General features: G+C 44.8%; 1 protein-coding gene and 1 long non-coding RNA gene across 11 annotated transcripts in view; both read right to left on the minus strand.

Annotated features, from left to right (window-relative positions):
* LRCH1 (leucine rich repeats and calponin homology domain containing 1) overlaps positions 1-19,654 on the minus strand; it is a 217,471-nt gene that overhangs the window by 70,139 nt on the left and 127,678 nt on the right. For all 9 annotated transcript variants that reach the window (XM_084981787.1, XM_084981785.1, XM_013980522.3 and 6 more), the window contains exon 4: positions 8,352-8,457. Coding sequence is in view for 5 of the 9 variants with exons in the window: in XM_013980522.3 (XP_013835976.2) it covers positions 8,352-8,457 (106 nt within the window). In the remaining 4 variants the exon portion in view is untranslated. The remainder of the gene's footprint in view (positions 1-8,351; positions 8,458-19,654) is intronic.
* On the minus strand, positions 15,067-18,522 carry LOC146398577 (uncharacterized). 2 transcript variants are annotated; one of them, XR_014819492.1, is made up of 2 exons: positions 17,550-18,522; positions 15,067-16,834 (listed from the first exon to the last, which is right to left on the minus strand). It is a non-coding gene; the product is annotated as an uncharacterized LOC146398577 (long non-coding RNA). The 2 variants fall into 2 exon arrangements; XR_014819493.1 differs by having other exon boundaries at positions 17,738-18,256.

Raw genomic sequence — 19,654 nt, forward strand, 5'->3', positions numbered from 1 at the left:
GAAAAAAACTCAGAAAGCAACAAGATGAAATGGCTAAACATTCAAAAATCAATTTTCTGCTCATCAAGCAATGTATCACTTAGCATAATTAAGGCAAGTTGTACATTAGGGATATGTATCTTGTTTATAGAATATTTTACTAAAGACGAGAGGAAAGCTTTCACTGGGGGCTCAGCAGTGTCAACTTGTTATTTCTACGAAGAGCTGGAAACATGACATTTACAATATCCATTGTTTGAACACGCTTTTTTTTTTTTCTTCCCCCAGCAAAACAATCACAAAAGTCACACCACACAAGATATGCTTATGTTTTAACTTCCAACTGTTTTCAAACAGCTTGCTAGCTTATGGACAATATGCTAGTTACAACATATGCTTATGCATCCCACGTGTGTGGGCCGGGAGAGTCTCGGAACGAGGTACAAGCAATATGCTCATGATTGTTGAACTCTGCTTCAAAATACAAATGCGATCTAATTCCAAATTTTCCAACAGACGCCGTCATCCTGATTTGATAAGGCTTTCTTCCACTGCTTTTAAAAAAAGTCTTCTGTAGCTCCGCACACAAGACAGAACATTATATTTAGCTTAAAATCCCCGCCCAGTGGCCTAGTAAACGCTCAGTAATTTCAAGCATGCCAACGGACGCTGGCAGCTGCAAGAAATGAAGTCAAATATATTCCATCGAGCAAAGGGGCTGAGCAATGCCAGACATGCAGGGTGACACAGGGCAAAGCCTAAGATCTCCGGGTGAGAGGCTGCGGAGGGTTCATTCCAAACGGGCCTCACCACGTTTGTTATGCAACCTGGTAAGGGGTGATGTGCCAGGCTTTCCAATACTCAAGGTCCCAAGCCGATGAAGGGCAGAGACGATGTCCAGACAAGGATGCGAAGGCAGTGGCCTGGAGAAAGAATTCCCACCAGCCCCACCGCCCCCCCTGTGCAGCAGCAGGCTCTCCTCGTTACCCGGCTAGACAACTTCAAGTTCACCAACAAAGGTTCACTTGGCAACCACTTCACAGAACTCAACTCCTCCGGGTGTGGAAGGGACCGTCCCTCTTTCATACCTTCGTGAATTACTGTGTATTAAAGAGTCCTGAGACTGAAATGTGAGAACAGAAGCACAAGAGCGGCAGCTCAGCTGTTCTCAAACGCATGACAGGCAGGTGGCTGTGGAAGAGGAACTCAGGATGTGCTTTTTGAAATATTTCATTTATTATTTTTATTGAAGTATAGTTGATTTTCAATGTTGTGGTAGTTTCTGTTGCACAGCGAAGTGATTGGGTTTTATATACAGACGTCTATAATACATATACACACACCTATAGACATATATATTCTTTTACAGATTCTTCTCCATTAGAGTTGATTACAAGATATTGAATATTGTTCCCTGTGCTATACAGTAGGTTCTTATTGTTTATCTGCTTTATGTAGTTTGTATCCATTAATCCCAAACTCCTAATTTTTCTCTCTGCCCCCGCTTTCCCCTTTGGTAACCATAAGGTTTTTTTTTTAATGTCTGTGAGTCTGTTTCTGTTCTATAAATAAGTTCATTTGTATCAATTTTTTTAGATTCCACAGATAAATGATATCAGATGATACCTGTCTTTCTCTGACTTAGCGTGAAAACCTCTAGGTCCATCCATGTTGCTGCAAATGGCCTTGTTCCATTCTTTTTTATGGCTAAGTCATATTGCATTGTATACATGTACCACATCTTCTTTATCCATTCCTCCGTCAATGGACATTTACGTTGCTTCCAGGTCTTGGCTACTGTGAATAGTGCTGCTATGAACACTGGGATGCAAGTATCTTTTTGAATTAGAATTTTCAAATTAGAATTTTTGAATTCTAATTTGAACAGGATGTGTATTTTTAAAATAGCCCCATGTAATTCTCTGCTCAAACTCCGCTCAATAGCAGGATAAGTGATTTGCTTCTGGCCTCACTGGTGCTGGTTGCCTTGATGAAGCATTTCAAGAGCACTGGCAGGTAGAGGAGAGAAGCAGGTGAACCCAGAGGACAGCATGGAATCAAGAAAGTCAAAGGAAAGGGGAAACTAAGATCTCTTTCCATTTCTTAAACAGGGCTGAGAACGAGAGGGACTAAAGAGTCTCTCCTTGCTGTAACCTCCAGGAACATGAATCCATCTCTCCAGTGGTTAACCTGACTCACTAAAGTTAGCTTGGCAATTGGTAGCGAAGGTTAACTGGACCCTAGATCCTCAGCAACTTGCCACTTACAATGAAGATGTTTACGCAAGACTAGAGAGCTAAGTTTCCGGAAGACGTAGCAGGAGGGGGAAGGAAGGCAGCTCACAGTTAAATAAGTAAGAAATGGTTTTTATGATGACTATATGCCTTTTAGTGCCCACTGGGAACACAATTAGCATCTTGGTTTAGGGAAGCTGGAACCTGATGGTTTCACAACAAGGAAATGGAGGAGAAAAGGGTAATGCCACCTCAAAAAAGGTCAAAAGAATCGAAAAGATACATGTACCCCTGTGTTCACCGCAGCACTATTCACAATAGCCAAGACATGGAAACAACCTAAACGTCCACTGACACTTGCATGGATTGAGATGTGGTAAATATACACAATAGAATACAACTCAGCCACAAAAAAGAACAAAATAATGCCATTTGCAGCAATCTTAGCAGAGATTTTCATATTAAGTCAGAAAGACAAACACCATATTATATCGCTTATATGTGGAATCTAAAATATGGCACACATTTGAGTAATTTTAAAAAAATGGAAAAAAAATATGGCACAAATGAACCTATCTACAAAACAGAAACAGACTCGTCATCCAAGCCATATGGTACTGGCACAAAACAGAAATGTAGATCAGTGGAACAGGACAGGAAGCCCAGAATTAAACCCACGCACCTATAGTCAACTCATCTATGACAAAGGAGGCAAGAATATACAATGGAGAAAAGACAGCCTGTTCAATAAATGGTGCTGGGAAAACTGGACAGCTACATGGAAAAGAATGAAATTAGAACACTTCCTAACACCACACACAAAAATAAACTCAAAATGGATTAAAGACATCTAAATATAAGACCGGTTACTATAAAACTCTTAGAGGAAAACACAGGCCAAACACTTTCCAACATAAACCACAGCAACATCTTCTCAGATCCACCTCCTAGAGTAATGACAATAAAAACAAAAATAAAAAATGGGACTTAATTAAACTTCAAAGTTTCTGCACAGCAAAGGAAACCCTTAAACAAAACAGAAAGACAACCCACAGAATGGGAGAAGATCTTTGCAAATCAAGCCACTGACAAGGGATTAATCTCCAAAATTTATAAACACCTTTGCAGTGCAGTACCAAAAAACAAACAACCCCATCAAAAAATGGGCAGAAGATCTAAACAGACAATTCTCCAAAGAAGTCATACAGGTGGCCAAAAAACACATGAAAAGATGTTCAGCATCACTCATTATGAGAGAAATGCAAATCAAAACCATGATGAGGTACCACCTTACACCAGCCAGAATGGCCGTCATCAAAAAGACTACAAACAATAAATGCTAGAGAGGGTGTGGAGAAAAGGGAACGCTGTTGCACTGTTGGTGGGAATGTAAAATGGTGCAACCACTGTGGAAAACAGTACGGAGATTCCTCAAAAAACTAAAAATAGAATTACCATTTGATCCAGCAATCCCACTCCTGGGCATCTATCCAGAGAAAACCATGACTGGCAAAGATACATGTACTCCAATGTTCACTGTAGCACTATATACAATAGCCACGACATGGAAACAATCTAAATGTCTATCAGAAGAGAGGTGGCTAAAAAAGATGTGGTACATATACACAATGGAATATTACTCAGCCATTAAAAGGAATGAAAGAACGGCATTTGCAGCAACATGGATGGACCTAGAAATTACCATGCTAAGTGAAGTTAGCCAGACAGGCATCGTGGTCAAGGGAGTCAGTACTCTGACGGGCCATCTCCTGAATCATGTATCTGTCCCTGAAGCCACTGAATAGGGTTACTACCAACTAAACCACATGGACTTATACTGGAAGAGTATGGTTCCCTGAAGAAAAAAATAAGACATTATTATTAAAAGTAGACAAAAGGAATAGCAGAAAGCAAACTAACAGATGCCCTCTGTAGGGAGGGTCTGGCGACCCTCTTCTGATACGCTTTCTATTTTGAAACCTCCCTCACCTGCAAACTGTTGGGAGGCAAAGGAGATAGAACCTTAGCTTCAGACAGTCTTGTATTAAATGTGAGGTCATTTTGTGTCTTCAGCTGCTGGGCTGCGGATGGAGCAATTCCAGATCTTGCAGCAGCCTCTGAGATAGTGGCTACCGTTTTGCCCTTAGGCAAAAACTTATGGTTTCCAAAGAAGACAGGTTGGGGGGTGGGGGGATGTACTGGGGCTTTAGGATGGAAATGCTATAAAATTCGGTTGTGATGACTGCTGTACACCTATAAATGTAATAAAATTCATTGAGTAATTAAAAAAAAACCACATAAACAGACTCAAAGACATAGAGAACAGACCTGTTGGTTGCCAAGGGGGAGGGAATGGGATGGACAGAGGGTTGGGCGTTAATAGGTGCAAACTATTGCACTTAGAATGGATAAGCAATGAGGTTCTACTGTACAGCGCAGGGAACTATATCCAGTCTCTTGCCATAGCATATGATGGAAGATAATAGAAGAAAGAGAATGTATTTATACTTACGACTGGGTCACTATGCTGTACAGTAGAAACTGGCACAATACTTTAAATCAGCTATACTTAAGGTAATTAAGGTAATTAATTTTTTTAAAAAAGAAAACTAACAAGGAATCCCACGCCTCTTGCTCCGCTAAGAGGGGCAATGAATGACCCCATTAATCCTCTGCCCGTTCTGGTCCCAGAAAGAACAAAATAGTTTCCCCACTGTATAAGCTGTAGTAAAACCACCCCCAAACTGATGTGGGCAATTAGACCACAAACATTCCCACCCGCCTCCCCAAACTGAAAGCACATGAGGAGGGGTACTCACAGAAGATAAACAAATGACTAAATATGAAAAGTCTTTAAACCCACTGCCTGAGAACATTATCAGTGCTCTTTTGTTAACAGAGATCCCCAGAGTGAAGCAAAAAGGAACTCGATATTCAGAAAATTATGACCAAAGAAAAAATTTTCCCCCCCAGTAAACTCAAGTTTGAGCTCTGAGTGTACATGAAAATGCCAATCCTAAAAAAACATAATTATGGAAAATATAGACATTTGTAATTGATCTTTTCAGGCGAAGGAAGGCTCTTAAGAGAGTAAGGAGTGGCGAGAGAAATAAATAACTCGATGATACAGATGCACGTTCTCCCACACGTTTCTAAACTATTACAGGAAACTACTCCATGGTAATTACATTTTTCTTTTGAAAATGAGAGTTTAATAATTTGTGATGATTTCTCGATAATTAACCTAAGAGTTTAAATTTAAAAGAGGAGTTCCCATCGTGGCTTAGTGGTTAACGAACCTGACTAGCATCCATGAAGACGGAGGTTCGATCCCTGGCCTCGCTCAATGGGTTAAGGATCCAGCGTTACCCTGAGCTGTGGTGTAGGTGGCAGACACAGCTCGGATCCCATGTTACTGTGGCTGTGGCGTAGGCTGGCAGCTACAGCTCCGATTCAACCCCTAGCCTGGGAACCTCCATATGCCAATGGTGCGGCTCCAAAAAGACAAAATAAATAAAAATAAATTAATTCATTCATTTAAAAGAAAGTTTTCTTTAATGCTATGAAAGGCTATATGTGTGTAAATTTGATGTAAGGGTTTTTCTGTTGTACTTACTCAAACCAAGGACAACAATTTCATCCATTCAAAACTGGAACTGCACAATGACAAAACGAAAAATTGATGTTTTTTTAATTGTGATGGCCATACCCATGGCATATGAAAGTTCCCGGGCCAGGGACTGAATCCAGGCTGCAGCCACAGCAACTCTGGATCCTTTAACTCACTGAGCTGGCCTGGGATTGAACCTGCACCCCCACAGGGACCTGGGCCGCAGCAGTCAGATTTTTAACCCACTGCAGGAACTCCAAATCAATGCTTTTGTATCAAATCATCTCGAGGAATAAAGTAATAAATCTTTATACCAAGACAGCTTCTGATTTTTCTTCTTTAAAGTACTAGCCGGCATGAGAAAGGTGAAGGTGGCAGAAAACCCTTCAAACTCCCACCTCCGCAGCACCTGATACAGGTCTTTCGCATTCATGAGCTCTGTTTTCTTGCCTGGCATAACGAAGCATTTCAAGCCAAAGATCATGAAGCAGGAAGAGAATAATAAAAATCAGGCAGCTCTCAGAGAAAATACAAAAATCAGCATTAGAGTCAGATTAACGAAATGCTGTTTCCAAATACAGGATTTCGCTCTGAGGTATATTTTTCAAGAGAAGTTCGAAATCAGGTATGCCTTGATGTCCTTAAATGAAAACGACAGAAATCAATGCGATCTGTGAAAACCAGAGTATGTTTTGGAGAAAGCATTCAGTGTTCTGCAGCCTGTCAACGCATTCCTAATCCAGGTCCAAATGGAACCCCCAAAATAGGAAATTCAAATCCAGCACCACCCACAAGGTGTTTGTCCAAGTTCTTAATGATATAATATTCCTGAATAAATATTTCTTTTTTTTTTTTTTTTTTTTTTTTTTACTTTTTTTCTTTTTAGGGCCACACCTGCAGCATATGGGAATTCCCAGGCTAGGGGTCGAATGGGAGCTACAGCTGCCAGCCTACACCACAGCCGTAGCAACTCGGGATCGGAGCTGCATCTGCGACCCGTGCTGCAGTTCATGGCCACAGTGGATTTTAACCCACTGAGCGGGGCCAGAGATTGAACCCGCATCCTTGAGGATACTAGTTGGGTTCATTTCCACTGAGCCACAACAGGAACTCCCTGAATAAATAGTTCTTTTAATTTTTAAGTTTATTTTTATTTTGTTGAAGTACAGCTGATTGACAATATTTTGACTGAGTACCTTTTTACTTGAACTTCAACATGACCTATCAGAAGGACACACGGGGAAAGCCCACGGCTGCAGGGAAGGGTTTGCCGGAGTCTGGCTCTGGAATGAGGCTGTCTTGTGGGGCTCGGTGCTCCTGCTGTGTTTTCAGTGCCCCGAGTCTCAATGCTGAGGCTCTAGAGCCATTCTTGCTCCAGGATTTGAGAAATTCATCAAAACCACAAGTGTTAACAGCCCAAGTTTCACTTCAGCCGGAGCCTGCCCTTGGCTGAATCATGGATTCCAGGCACTGGAGCTTCCCAGTCAGGGCTCCCAGACACCCCCACCCCCACCCAAACCTGAAACTCTGGAGGCAGGATCTGCGGGACCAAGCACAACAACTCAAAGGCTGGCTGGCCGTTCCGGAAGGTCACACATTTACACCAAAAGCAATTCATGTTGCCTCCAGGTAGGAGCTGAATTGTGTGCCCTGCAAACTCACATACTGGAGCCCTAACCCTCAGGACTCAGACGTGACTGTATTTGGAGAAAAGTCTTCAAAAGGTAGCCGAGTTAAAAGGAGGTCCTTAGAAGTTCCCGTTGTGGCTCAGCAGTAATGAACCTGACCAGTACACATGAGGACGCAGGTTCGATCCCTGGCCTCGCTCAGTGGGGTTAAGGATCCGGCATCGCCATGAGCTGTAGTGTAGGTCACAGATGCGGCTCAGATCCTGCGTTGCTGTGGCTGTGGTGTAGGCTGGTAGCTGCAGCTCTGATTAGACCCCTAGCCTGGGAACCTCCATATGCCGGAGGTGCGGCCCTAAAAAGACCAAAAAAATAAAAAAGGTCATTAGAGCAGGCCCCACTCCAATAGGATGGGTGTCTTTACAAGAAGACGAGATTAGGACACAGATATTGAGGGCAGATGACACGAAAATGCAGAGAAAAGATGGTCATCAACAAGCCAAGGGGACAGGCCTCAGAAGAAACCGAATCGGCCCGTATGATCTCAGACTTCCAGCCTCTAGACTGCGGGAAAATACATTTCTGTTGCTTAAGCCACCCAATCCGTGGTACTTTGTTATGAGAGCCTGAGAAAACTAATACACACACACACACACACACACACACACACACACACACACACACACACACACACACGGCCTTAAACCAGGAATGATTTCGTTACTGACCCCTTGACTAAAATTACAACTTGAGTATAACTTTTCTGTTATCTGCACATGAAATGCAAATGGTAATTACTATCAAAGACACCGACAAACATGACGAGATCTAACTTCCCAAAGGTAAACAAAAAACTCTAACAGTCTCCTGTTTGATTCATTTTCCCCACTTTCCGTTTTTTACCTTGTGGTAAAACTTTAAGGTAATTTCTTCTGACATTCAGCTCTCGTAAGGATTTCAACTGTCCTATCTGCTGAGGCAAGGCTGTGATCTCGTTGCAGCTGACGTCCTGTATTGAAAACACAGAGGGACACGATGAAGGCCCTGTTTCAGGAACTCAGACTGCTCGTGTGACATCTCCTGAAGGAATGTAAACATTAGGATAACTACACAGGTAGGTCCCCTTTTCTGCTGGTCTCCAGGTCCCAGGCCAAGAAAGGCTTGTGAGCACAGAGAAGGAAACGAATGGGTAACGTCTGGAACATCCTCCGGGGAGAGGAGAGAAAGGAAGGAAGCATGTGAGCAGCCCTTGGGAGCTCCTCTGCCACTGCTCTCGCAGGCTTGGGTCTTATTTCATGCTCAAAACAAATCCATGAGGCACTATCACGCCCTAATAGTCACAGATGAGACCGATGACACGCAGCGAAGTCCAGGCAGCTGGCCGCCACCTGCGCACACCAGAGTTCGCGCTAAGAAGGAATTTCCAGCCCAACGCTGCATCACTATGCATCTTAAATTAATGCACTGTTTGGACGCATTATTTATTCAAAACGGAATTCATATCCAAAGGCTGGAAACTTTGGACCTGAACGCCGTCACAGATATTTGATGAGCAAGACTGTGGGCTCTGAAGATGGTGTCTTCTTTGCTTCGCAAAACGACCACCTTCCTCGCAATCCCTGCTGGGCATCACCTCTTGGCACATGTAAACCAGTGGCCACAACATGGTTTTTTTTTTTTTTTTTTTTTTTTTCAGCAGTGGAAGCAAATAATTTATTGTTCAGCAATAGCTACTGGTGAAAGGTTAAGCATTTCCGATTTTTTTTTTTTCCCACTGTACAGCAAGGGGGTCAGGTTATCCTTACATGTATACATTACAATTACATTTTTCCCCCACCCTTTCTTCTGTTGCAACATGAGTATCTAGACATAGTTCTCAGTGCTATTCAGCAGGATCTCCTTGTAAATCTATTCTAAGCACAACATGTTTAATCTTCTATATCCCTATTATCGGCCCTAGTCCCCCTCTTCCTTTTGTCTCTAGACCTCGGCCCGGCTCTCCACCTCCTCACCCCAGCTACGCCTTTAGTCCAGACCAGCAGGACCCCTCAGGTAGACACCCTCATGGTCTCCTGTTTATTTCCAGGCATCAGTCTCCTCCGCGGATCCACCCTCCCCAGAGTGAACAGGTACAGGGTGTGCATCTCCCTGTATCATTCACCAGCTGAAACCTCTCCAACAGCTCCCAGGAACTCTAGGGTAAGGTCCCAAATGCAGGTCTGCTCAAACGTTTGCCTTCTCCTCTAAGCCTGTGTGCTCCTCGCTGGAAGAAAGGGCGTCTTGTTCACGCTTTCCTGGCGCCGAGCAGAATGCCAGGTACGAAGTAAGGGATTGGGGAGTTCCCGTCCCGGCTCAATGGAAATGAATCCATGAGGACGCAGGTTCAATCCCCGACCTCGCTCAGTGGGTTAAGGATCCGGCGTTGCTGTGACCTCTGGTGCAGGTCACAGATATGGCTCAGATCCAGCGTTACTGTGGCTGTGGTGTAAGCTGGGGGCTACAGCTCTGATTTGACCCCTAGCCTGGGAATCTCCATATGCCAAGGGTGCAGCGCCCCCCCCCCAAAAAAATAAGGGATCAATAAATGCGGGCTGAAATGTCTAAAGTCCACTTATGTTGATGCTCTCTAATGCTGTAGTTCATTCTGTCTCTGGCTGGGATCACAGGAGGCTCTCACACACACACCAAATCCCTTACAGGTCCCGCCTGATGTCACGGACCCACAGGTGTATTGAGGCTACAAATGACCCCCGAGAGCTCAAGTCCTTAAAGATCCCACATCACTGCCGAGCCTGCAAAAACGCCCCTGTTCACTCCTGCTTTTAGAAGGCAGCAAGGCTTTGTTTCAGAAATGTTGCACATTCACTCAAATGGGAGGCATTCTGAAACCCCCAGGGTCCGTGTACGAGCGGAGCTGTGCTGGACACAGTGGACCACTGTCCTCTAAGAGCGTCTCATTTAAATACTCTCAGGGGACGGGCCCACCTGTCAAGGTCAGGAAGGTGCTAAACGGCTGTCGCTGGATGAAGAGGAATAACATTGCTCCTCCTACAGGGAATGAAGCTGGGATCTGTAAAGGCTGGTGCACACACCGGGACCAGCCCGCCGTGCTGTTCTGCACTCAGCTGTCTGACGTGGGTGGGGGTGGGGGTGGGGGGCTGGTGGGTGGCAGGTGAAGAACATTAAGTGTTCAGAGTTCTCTAGTGGTACAGGGGGTTAAGGATCCAGTGTCGTCACTGCAGCGGCTTGGGAAGCTGCTGTAGCGCAGGTTCATTCAATCCATGGCCAGGGAATTTCCATATGCTGCGCCAAATTTTTTTTAAAAAAAGAACATTAGGTGTTTGATGGCATATCCTTCCCCCATCACCAAGCTGGCTGTTGCTGCATTGCTTCTGACCCGGAAAAGTCACAGCAAATTTTATGAAAAACACCCCTAGTGTTCAAAAGAAAAACCCCACGAGCACATCTATGGGCACAGAAGTCTAAGGAAATAGGAGTTCCCGTCATGGCTCAGTGGTTAACAAATCCAACTAGGAACCATGAGGTTGTCAGTTCGATCCCTCACCTCACTCAGTGGGCTAAGGATCCTGCATTGACGTGAGCTGTGGTGTGTGTAAGTCGAAGATGAGGCTCGGATCCTGCGTTGCTGTGGCTGTGGGGCAGGCTGGCAGCTACAGCTCCAATTAGACTCCTAGCCTGGGAACCTCCATAGGCCATGTGTGCCACCCTAAAATGACAAAAAAATAAAAATCAAATAAATAAATAAGTAAAAGTCTAAGGAAATAATCGCAGAACTAGGAGGTCCAGAGATTTGCTCAGTCATCCTTAGTCCTTCACTGAGTCAGTAAATTACTCTGCTTTTTTGAAGATGCTTCTCTAAAGGAGTAGTGACAAGTGAAATGCCATTTTCCCCAATTACTATGGCATTTGATCAGCCACAGAAGTCAAGAGACAAATCCTTTCAATGAAAGCTTTATCTTTCTTTGCTTTAACCAAGTTACAAATAAGCGAGAGGTCCCATTTTAATCAAGGAGCCCTCACACAAATCGTACATAGGTAAGCCCCAGAAACATATGAGATGAAGTCCTTTTACTGGACTCGGGACCAGGCACAGTCACCTTGGCAGTGACTGAGAGGAGTGGAGACTGTGCGGGAAGAATTAGTGGGAATTGTTTTCCTGGGAGAATTTATGTCACCGACATCGAAAATGTTTTGGTAAATCTGTGAGTGACAGCATGAGAAAGACCCTTTGGCAGATCATGAAAACCACAGATTTTTAATGTGAAACTGATGATTTTCAGAAGTTTCAATGACACAGTTTTTTTTTCTTTTTTTCCCTTTTTCACTTTTGGCCTCCCAGCGGCATATGGCATTCCCAGGCCAGGGATCAGATCCAAGCTGCAGTGGTGGCAATGCCAGATCCTTTAACCCACTGTGCCGTGGCAGGGATCAAACCTGCATCCTGGTGCTGCAGAGACACAACCGATCCCATCGCACCATAGCAGGAACGCCTCAAGGACACAATTTTCAAAAACCTTTCTCTTAAAAAGAAAGAGGAGGGTGAGGAAGGCCAAAAGATAACAGATCTATTTAGGCAGCATGTTCTCAGCATGCGATCGCCTGAGGTGACGTGCATCCTTATGCAATGGTTTGTGTGGGCACTGGATTCACTCCGCACTTTGTCGATTACCCCTGGTCAGCCATGAAATTAGAATGAGCTATCCCCGTAAACACAAGGTAATTTTCCCAACGTATATTTCTTTTTTCTTGTCTTTCTGTCTTTTCTAGGGCTATACCTGCGGCATATGGAGGTTCCCAGGCTAGGGGTCTAATCTGAGCTGCAGCCGCCGGCCTATGCCAGGGCCACAGCAACGCAGGATCTAAGCCAAATCTGGAACCTACACCACAGCTCACGGCAACGCCAGATCCTCAATCCACTGAGCGAGGCCAGGGATTGAACCTGCAGCCTCACGGTTCCTAGTCAGATTTGTTAACCACTGTGCCACGAGGGGAACTCCCCCAACGTATATTTCTAACCGGCTTTAAGGAAGCCAACAAGACCCCCCCTCAGCTTTATTTAAATACTTATTTACCAGCAGGGAAAATGCTTTTCTAATTTACCTTTAAAAAAGAAAAAAAAAACTTCACATAAGGACAAAAACAAGTTCCTTGTAGCTTACAGGACAGGACATCTGCAGACAATTAGAAACACAAGGTCCAACTGTCCATTCATAATTGGAAGGGTATACGGTGAAGGTCAAATTATTTTAATAGTCCTCTGCACTGCTGTCAGTTACTTCCCGTTCTGCCAACATAACAAGGGAAAAAATGCCCAGGCAGATCCAGCGGACAAGCTAGATGAAGGCTTTTCACTGCTGGATGATTAAAACTGTGCAAACTCTATTCCCTCCCAACTGCTGAAACCTGCCAAGTTTTAAAGAGGTTATGAATTGCGTCACAAAAATAAAACCCCATAGGTAATTATGTCCTAATTAGTTGGGGAATGAGGAGGAGGACAGAGAAGAGAATAGTTTAGATGTTTGGGGATAAGACACTTCAAGTTAGAAACTGTAAAAGCAACATTCCTAGAATAGCCTGCATCTCTAGAACATGCCTGTCCACATTTAGCCTGAAAGAAAAGATGGCTTTTTTTTTTGGAGTTCCTTTTTTTTTTTTCTTCTTCTGTCTTTTAGGACTGCATCTACGGCACATGGAGGTTCCCAGGCTAGGGGTCAAATCGGAGCTACAGCTGCCGGCCTACACCACAGCCACAGCAACGCCAGATCCAAACCGCATCTGCAACCTACATCACAGCTCATGGCAACACAGGATCATGAACCCACTGAGCAGAGGCCAGGGATCAAACCTGAGTCCTTGTGGATGCTACTCAGATTCGTGTCCACTGAGCCACGGGGGGAACTCCTAGAGTTCATTTTTAAAAGATAAGATTTAGAAAAATATTTTAAAAACAAACATGAATGCCCCACATTTCTATAATGAGTGAGAATTAATCAAGCTATGAGTTCGGGAGCCAGTAGCTTCTTAGAAGAGTTAAATGAATCCCTTCTGAACAGTCAATTAGCCCAAAGCAATGTCTTGGAGAATAATTATTCCAAGCTACAGCGACATCAAATTACCATATCTGTAGTGTCACAGTATTATAAGTATACAGGTAGGCCCCAAAGAAATCATAAATATGTCATACTTATTAGCTCTATTCTTTTTGATACTGGAATGAACCTAATCATTATACAGTATATAACATAAACTCAAACTTAAGTTTTTTAATGGGCCTTCCAGTCTAACTTTTGTTATTTATGTATTTATTTATTTATTGCCATACCCATGGCAACCTGTGTCACAGTTGCAGTGATGCTGAATCCTTTAACCAACTGCACCAGGCAGGGAATCAAACCCCCGCCTCTGCAGCAATCTGAGCCACTGCAGATTCTTAACCCAATGTGCCACAGCAGGAACTCCTAATTTTGTCATTTAGGTAAGAAAACAAAATAGAGAATATTAGGTATGACTTAAAATATATTTAGTTTCCACTGATTTTGTTACTTAAAAGATGATTTTAAGTAATAAAAGAAAAACTTTAGAAGATTCCAAACAACACTTCTAGGAATAAAAAACGTCTCTAGAAGTGTTAAGTGCATGTTGGAGATTAATCCATTTTACTTGACTAATGGTTAGCTGTTAACTTACCTTGAGAATGCAAAAATGACAAGGATTGAAAATATCAGCCTAGGATCAAGGATCATTAAACTAGGAAATGCTCGCTTTCTTTCTTTTTTTTTTTTATTTTTTGGTCTTTTTAGGGCCACACCTGCAGCATATAGAAGTTCCCAGGCTAGGGATCGAATCAGAGCTGCATCTGCTGTCCTACACCACAGCCACAGCCACACCAGATCCGAGTCACATCTGTGACCTACACTGTGGCTCATGGCAAAGCCAGCTCCTTCACCCATCGAGCGAGGCAGGCATCGATCTTAGGTCCTCGTGGATACTAGTCAGGTTCATTTCTGCGGAGCCACAATGGGAGCTCCGGAAACGCTCACTTGCTCAAAGTAATATTTTTTAAAAGACTGGACATGTTTGTTTAAGCTGTGACTTCTGATGAAAGCCAACAGACTACTGGGCTAAGATGATCTCTGTTAATGAAGAGAGATTTCCAGCAAGGCCAGGCTAAGCTGCCAAACTGCATGTGGTATTTATTCTCATGCACTACCTTCCCCGGACTCTAGGGTTTTCAAAAACTCAGTGTGGTGATACTATTGCTGAAGTCATCTTTTAGAATCTAGCTATTTAGTTGAAGAAAAAACAAACATTCTGACAGGAAATACACGCTATTAATACCGGCCTGCCATCATGCGACTGTGTCCTTTTTTGAAAAACGTCTTTTGTATGACTCACTGTGTAACTGTAGGTAAATATCTTAACTTCTCTGTGCCTATGAAGAAAGAAGAGATGAGATTTTATAAACAATTCTGATTTCCTTCCGACATCAGGAAAATCCATTTACCACATCAGAAATAATGAAGAGGTGTTGTTAGAAAGATAGATACTTAACGGACTTGAGAGAAATGTTCTTTGACTTTTCTCCTTTTTATCCTTCTTTTCTTTGTTTTGCTTTGCTTTGCTTTCTAGGGCCACACCTGCGGCATAGGGAGGTTCCCAGGCTAGGGGTCGAATGGGAGCTGAAGCTGCCAGCCTACACCACAGCCACAGCCACAGCCACACAAAATCCGAGCCACGTCTGCGACCTACACCACAGCTCAAGGCAATGCCAGATCCTTAATCCACGGGGGGAGGCCAGGGATCGAACCCGTGTCCTCGTGGATATCAGTCGGGCTCACTTCCACTGAGCCACAACGTAGAGTGCCCGGCTTCGTACAGCCAGCTGTCTGTTACTATAACATGGCCTTCATACGGTATTTCTAACCCAATAGGTAACACACCTTATCCTTCAGTCATGATGCGACAAGTAAAAGAATCATGTGTCCAGGATGCCGACACTGTTTTATGAGTAAAATGAGGTTCCGTCGAGCCCAGCGCCGTCTGCAGACCCTTCTGCCTGCCTTGTGGTTCTTTGCGAGGAAGCTCGCGGACAGTCATGGCCCATTTGGACCACACCCCGTTTCTGTAACATTCTCCCCGCTGTCCATCACTTGCCTCAACTTTGGTGGGAAAACCAGTGCAAGCTGAACCAGGGAAGACCCCAGAAAGAAACCATGGCTCCTCTCCACGGGAGGCTCCATCTAGACCAGGACCCAGCGGGCACCGCCACCTTGTGCTGGGCAAAGGCCTGGGGCTTTCATCAGACAAAGCTGGTTTTCACTCCAGCTCCACCCCATCACAGCCCCAGCCTCGGGGTAAGGAATTCTAAAACTCAGACTTGTCTGTGCAAGCAAGACAGGCCATCCACCATGCTGGGTTCCTGTCACGATCAGATGAGAGAATACAGGTCAGGTACCCGGCAGAGTGCCTGGCATACAGCAGGTGCTCCGTCAAGGGCAGAACTCCTCTCTTTCCCTTAACAGAAAGAACATGCAGATACAAAAACTTACAAAGCAACATAGAAGCACAGCTACAACTCTAAGGAGACAAGCCAAAGTGGCCGAGGAGGTCAGAAAGTTCTAGATCCTTCCCACCGGAAATGACCCTGGAGGGGCAGGTCCAAAGAGCTAAGATTCCCTAAGTCCCCTACTCCTGAAACTATGTGGAAATACACCTCGGCCTCTCTTGTGGATTCAAGAAAAGATGCCTCAGAAGTATTTCTTGCTTTTCTTTTTTCAAGGCCATACCAGCGGCACGTGGAGGTTCCCAGGCTAGAGGTCAAATCGAAGCTGCAGCTGCCAGCCTACACCACAGGCACAGCAACTCGGGATCCGAGCCACATCTTCAACCTACACCACAGCTCATGGCAACACCGGATCCCCAACCCACTGAGCAAGGCCAGAGATCGAACCCGCGTCCTCATAGACCCTAGTTGGATTCCTTTCCACTGCGCCACAACAGGAACGCCCCAGACATGTTTCTTAAAGAAAGTCTTCATGGAAGGAGGAAAAATTGCTTGTCCAGATTCACTGTGCAGTCGCAATGACTGAATGGCAATGCTTTATGTGTTTTAAGATTCTTAGGTTAATTGTTCCAACTGCTCTCAAACATTAGACGGCACCTCCTTTCTCACAGGGGGCCGCACTGCTTTCATTTTGGTTTTTTAAAACAATGATGACCCGAACATTCGCTCATACTTGGAAGAGAAGAGAGTTGACAGCTCAGTTGAGGATACTCTGAGTCTCATATGAAAGTTTTTAAAATATTCCTTCCAAAATCTTATCATAAGGAGGTTCCCCAGGCTACGGGTCCAATCAGAGCTACAGCTGCCAGCCTACACCACAGCCACAGCAACTCAGGATCTGAGCCGAGTCTGTGACCTACACCACAGCTCACAGCAACACCAGATCCTTAACCCACTAAGCAAGGCCAGGGATCGGACCTGCGACCTCCTGGTTCCTAGTCAGATTTGTTTCTGCTGACCCACGAAGGGAACTCCTCTTCCAAAATCTTTTAAACAATGCTCAGAGCCTAATAGAAAGCTGAGAGATTTCATCAGTACCTAGGGGGCTGAAGGTACTCTTGAATCCCAGCGGGAGTGTCTGTTTTTTTGTGTTGTTGTCTCTCTCTCTCTCTCTACCTCTGGACACATTGGTTACTATGTAACCACAAAACAGAAGCCTCCCAGGCAATTCTAGAATTACTACAGGCTCTCCATGGAATTTTTTTTTCCAATTAATAGCCAAAAATCATCTGACGTGATACTTGTAGTATCACACTATTTTAAGCAAAAAGATATGAAAGATAAATAAGAATAGATGGGGAGTTCCCATTGGGGCAGAGCAGAAAGGAATCGGCCTATGAACCAGGAGGTTGCCGGTTCGATCCCTGGCCTTGCTCAGTGGGTTAAGGGTCTGGCGTGGCCGTGAGCTGCAGTGTAGGTTACAGATGCGGTCTGGATCCCATGTTGCTGTGGCTGTGGTGTAGGCTGGCAGCTGTAGCTCTGACTCGACCCCTAGCCTGCAAACCTCCATATGCCACAGGTGTAGCCCTAAAAAGCAAAAAAAAAAAAAAAAAAAAAAAAAGGGAAACTAATCTTTTTTAGTCTGTCACCTTAAGCAAGGCCAGCAGTTAAATAAGGGCAATGTATGAATATTCACCAACTTTGCAAATAAATGCTTTTTTGCACAGATCATGCATGCTCATAGGGCGGAAAGAACACAGGCTACAGAGCTGTGGGGTCTGGTGGGGTGGCCACCAGCCACACGTGGCCACTGAGCATGAAAACTGTGGTTCGTCTAATCTGTGATGTGCCGTCAGTGGAAAATATACAGCTGGCCTCAAAAACTTAGTATGAAAGAAAGAAGGCAGTAAAATATCTGTAAATTTATATTGCAGAGATGCTGAAATAACATTTTGGCTATCTGGGGTTAGCCAAAACATATTATTAAAATCAATTTCACTTGTTTCTTTTTTTTTTTTTAAGGTGATTACCGGTACATTTAAAATGACATTTGCCGCCTGCATCTTCTTTTCACGGGCAGTACTGGACACCAGCATTTCTGCTTAGATCGTGAAGCAGCTATGCCCGGATGACCTTCCCGACGTTGCTCCTGGTCTCTCTGCCATGGGTTTCTTCTAATTTTAAGATGTCAAGTGCTTGGATTAGATGGCTTTTATTTTATTTTACTTTCTGTCTTTTCTAGGGCTGCACCCGCAGCACATGGAGGCTGCCAGGCCAGGGATCGAACCTGTACCACAGCAGTGACAATGCTGTCCCCTTAACCTCTAGGTCACCAGGGAACTTCAATGCTTGCTGATTTATTTTATTTTATTTATTTATTTTCATATGCTTTTGTGTGTTTGTCTTTTTGTCTTTTCTAGGGCCGCACCCAGGGCATATGGAGGTTCCCAGCCTAGGGGTTGAATCATAGCTGTAGCCTCCAGCCTACGTCACAGCCACAGCAACACAGGATCCAAGCCACATCTGCAACCTGCACCACAGCCACAGCTCCTGGCAACCCCAGATCCTTAACCCACTGAGTGAGGCCAGGAATCAAACCCGAAACCTCTTGGTTCCTAGTCGGATCCGTTAACCACTGAGCCACGTCAGGAACTCTGGACTAGGTGGCCTTTAAAACCCCTCTGGCTCTAACATTCTAGGACTCAAGGGTACAAGAGGAAGTGTGGGTGGAAAAGTGACATGAGGATGAGTTGATGATGATGCTGAACTAGGAGGCAGGGCAGCCTTCCCTAGAGCGGGTTTGGGACAGGGAGCCTAAGAAAAGCTCAGCGCATCCTTCAAAACCTGGGCTGGCTCCAGGGCTCAGCAGAAGGGCGGTCGGCAGCCGCAGCAGCACCGCTGATGGGTGGCACCCTGTCGGCTTAGCCCAGGGCGGAGTAGAACAGAAACATATTCCAGCTGCCAAAGACTGACTCACCTGTGTGCCACCCAGCTGCTCCCAGGGAGCCCGGGAAGCAGAATAAAACCAACCCTTTATGCCTATGAAGACCTCATCCAAATTCTAGCAAACCCAGATTTGGGGGGTTATCACTCCTAAAAGAAGCATGTTTTAGAAACGCATATATCTCTCAGCTTCATCCAAAGGGTTATTTGGTTTATTTTTTGCTTTCTGGAATCAACTAAAATGGCACCTTCTGGAGTTCCTGCTGCAGCACAACAGGATGGGCAGTGTCTCTGGAGCACCAGGACACAGGTTCAATCCCCTGCCGGCACAGTGGGTGAAAAGATTGGCGTCGCAGCACCTGCTGCAGCTCGGATCTGATCCCTGGTCCGGGAACTCCATAAATCGTGGGGTGGCTGGGCAGGAATGACACCTTCTGAATTAGCTTGGACTGAAAGACAGAGCCGCCACCACTCCCCCGCCACACACACACACACTGGCACAGCACCTGGAGTCCTCACGATTCATTCCAAGCCACCTTCTTAGCCCACGATTTGTCTGCAATTTGACAGCAGCCTTCGGCAAACATTTTGGGGGTGTCTGTCTTAGGTCAAGCACTGGGTACAACAGCAGGTTGCAGTTCCTGTCCTGACAAAGTTTTCAAGGTATGGCGGGAGCTGGCCTGGAGAACGCCAAGTGAGAAGATCAACTCGGCTCCGTGAAAATTCAGGGATTCGGAGA

The sequence above is a fragment of the Sus scrofa genome, chromosome 11 (assembly GCF_054392235.1).
Source record: "Sus scrofa isolate SSC_HxYL_T2T_F1_AM1 chromosome 11, Sscrofa_HxYL_maternal_Yorkshire_Landrace_v2.0, whole genome shotgun sequence".
Lineage (NCBI taxonomy): Eukaryota > Metazoa > Chordata > Mammalia > Artiodactyla > Suidae > Sus > Sus scrofa.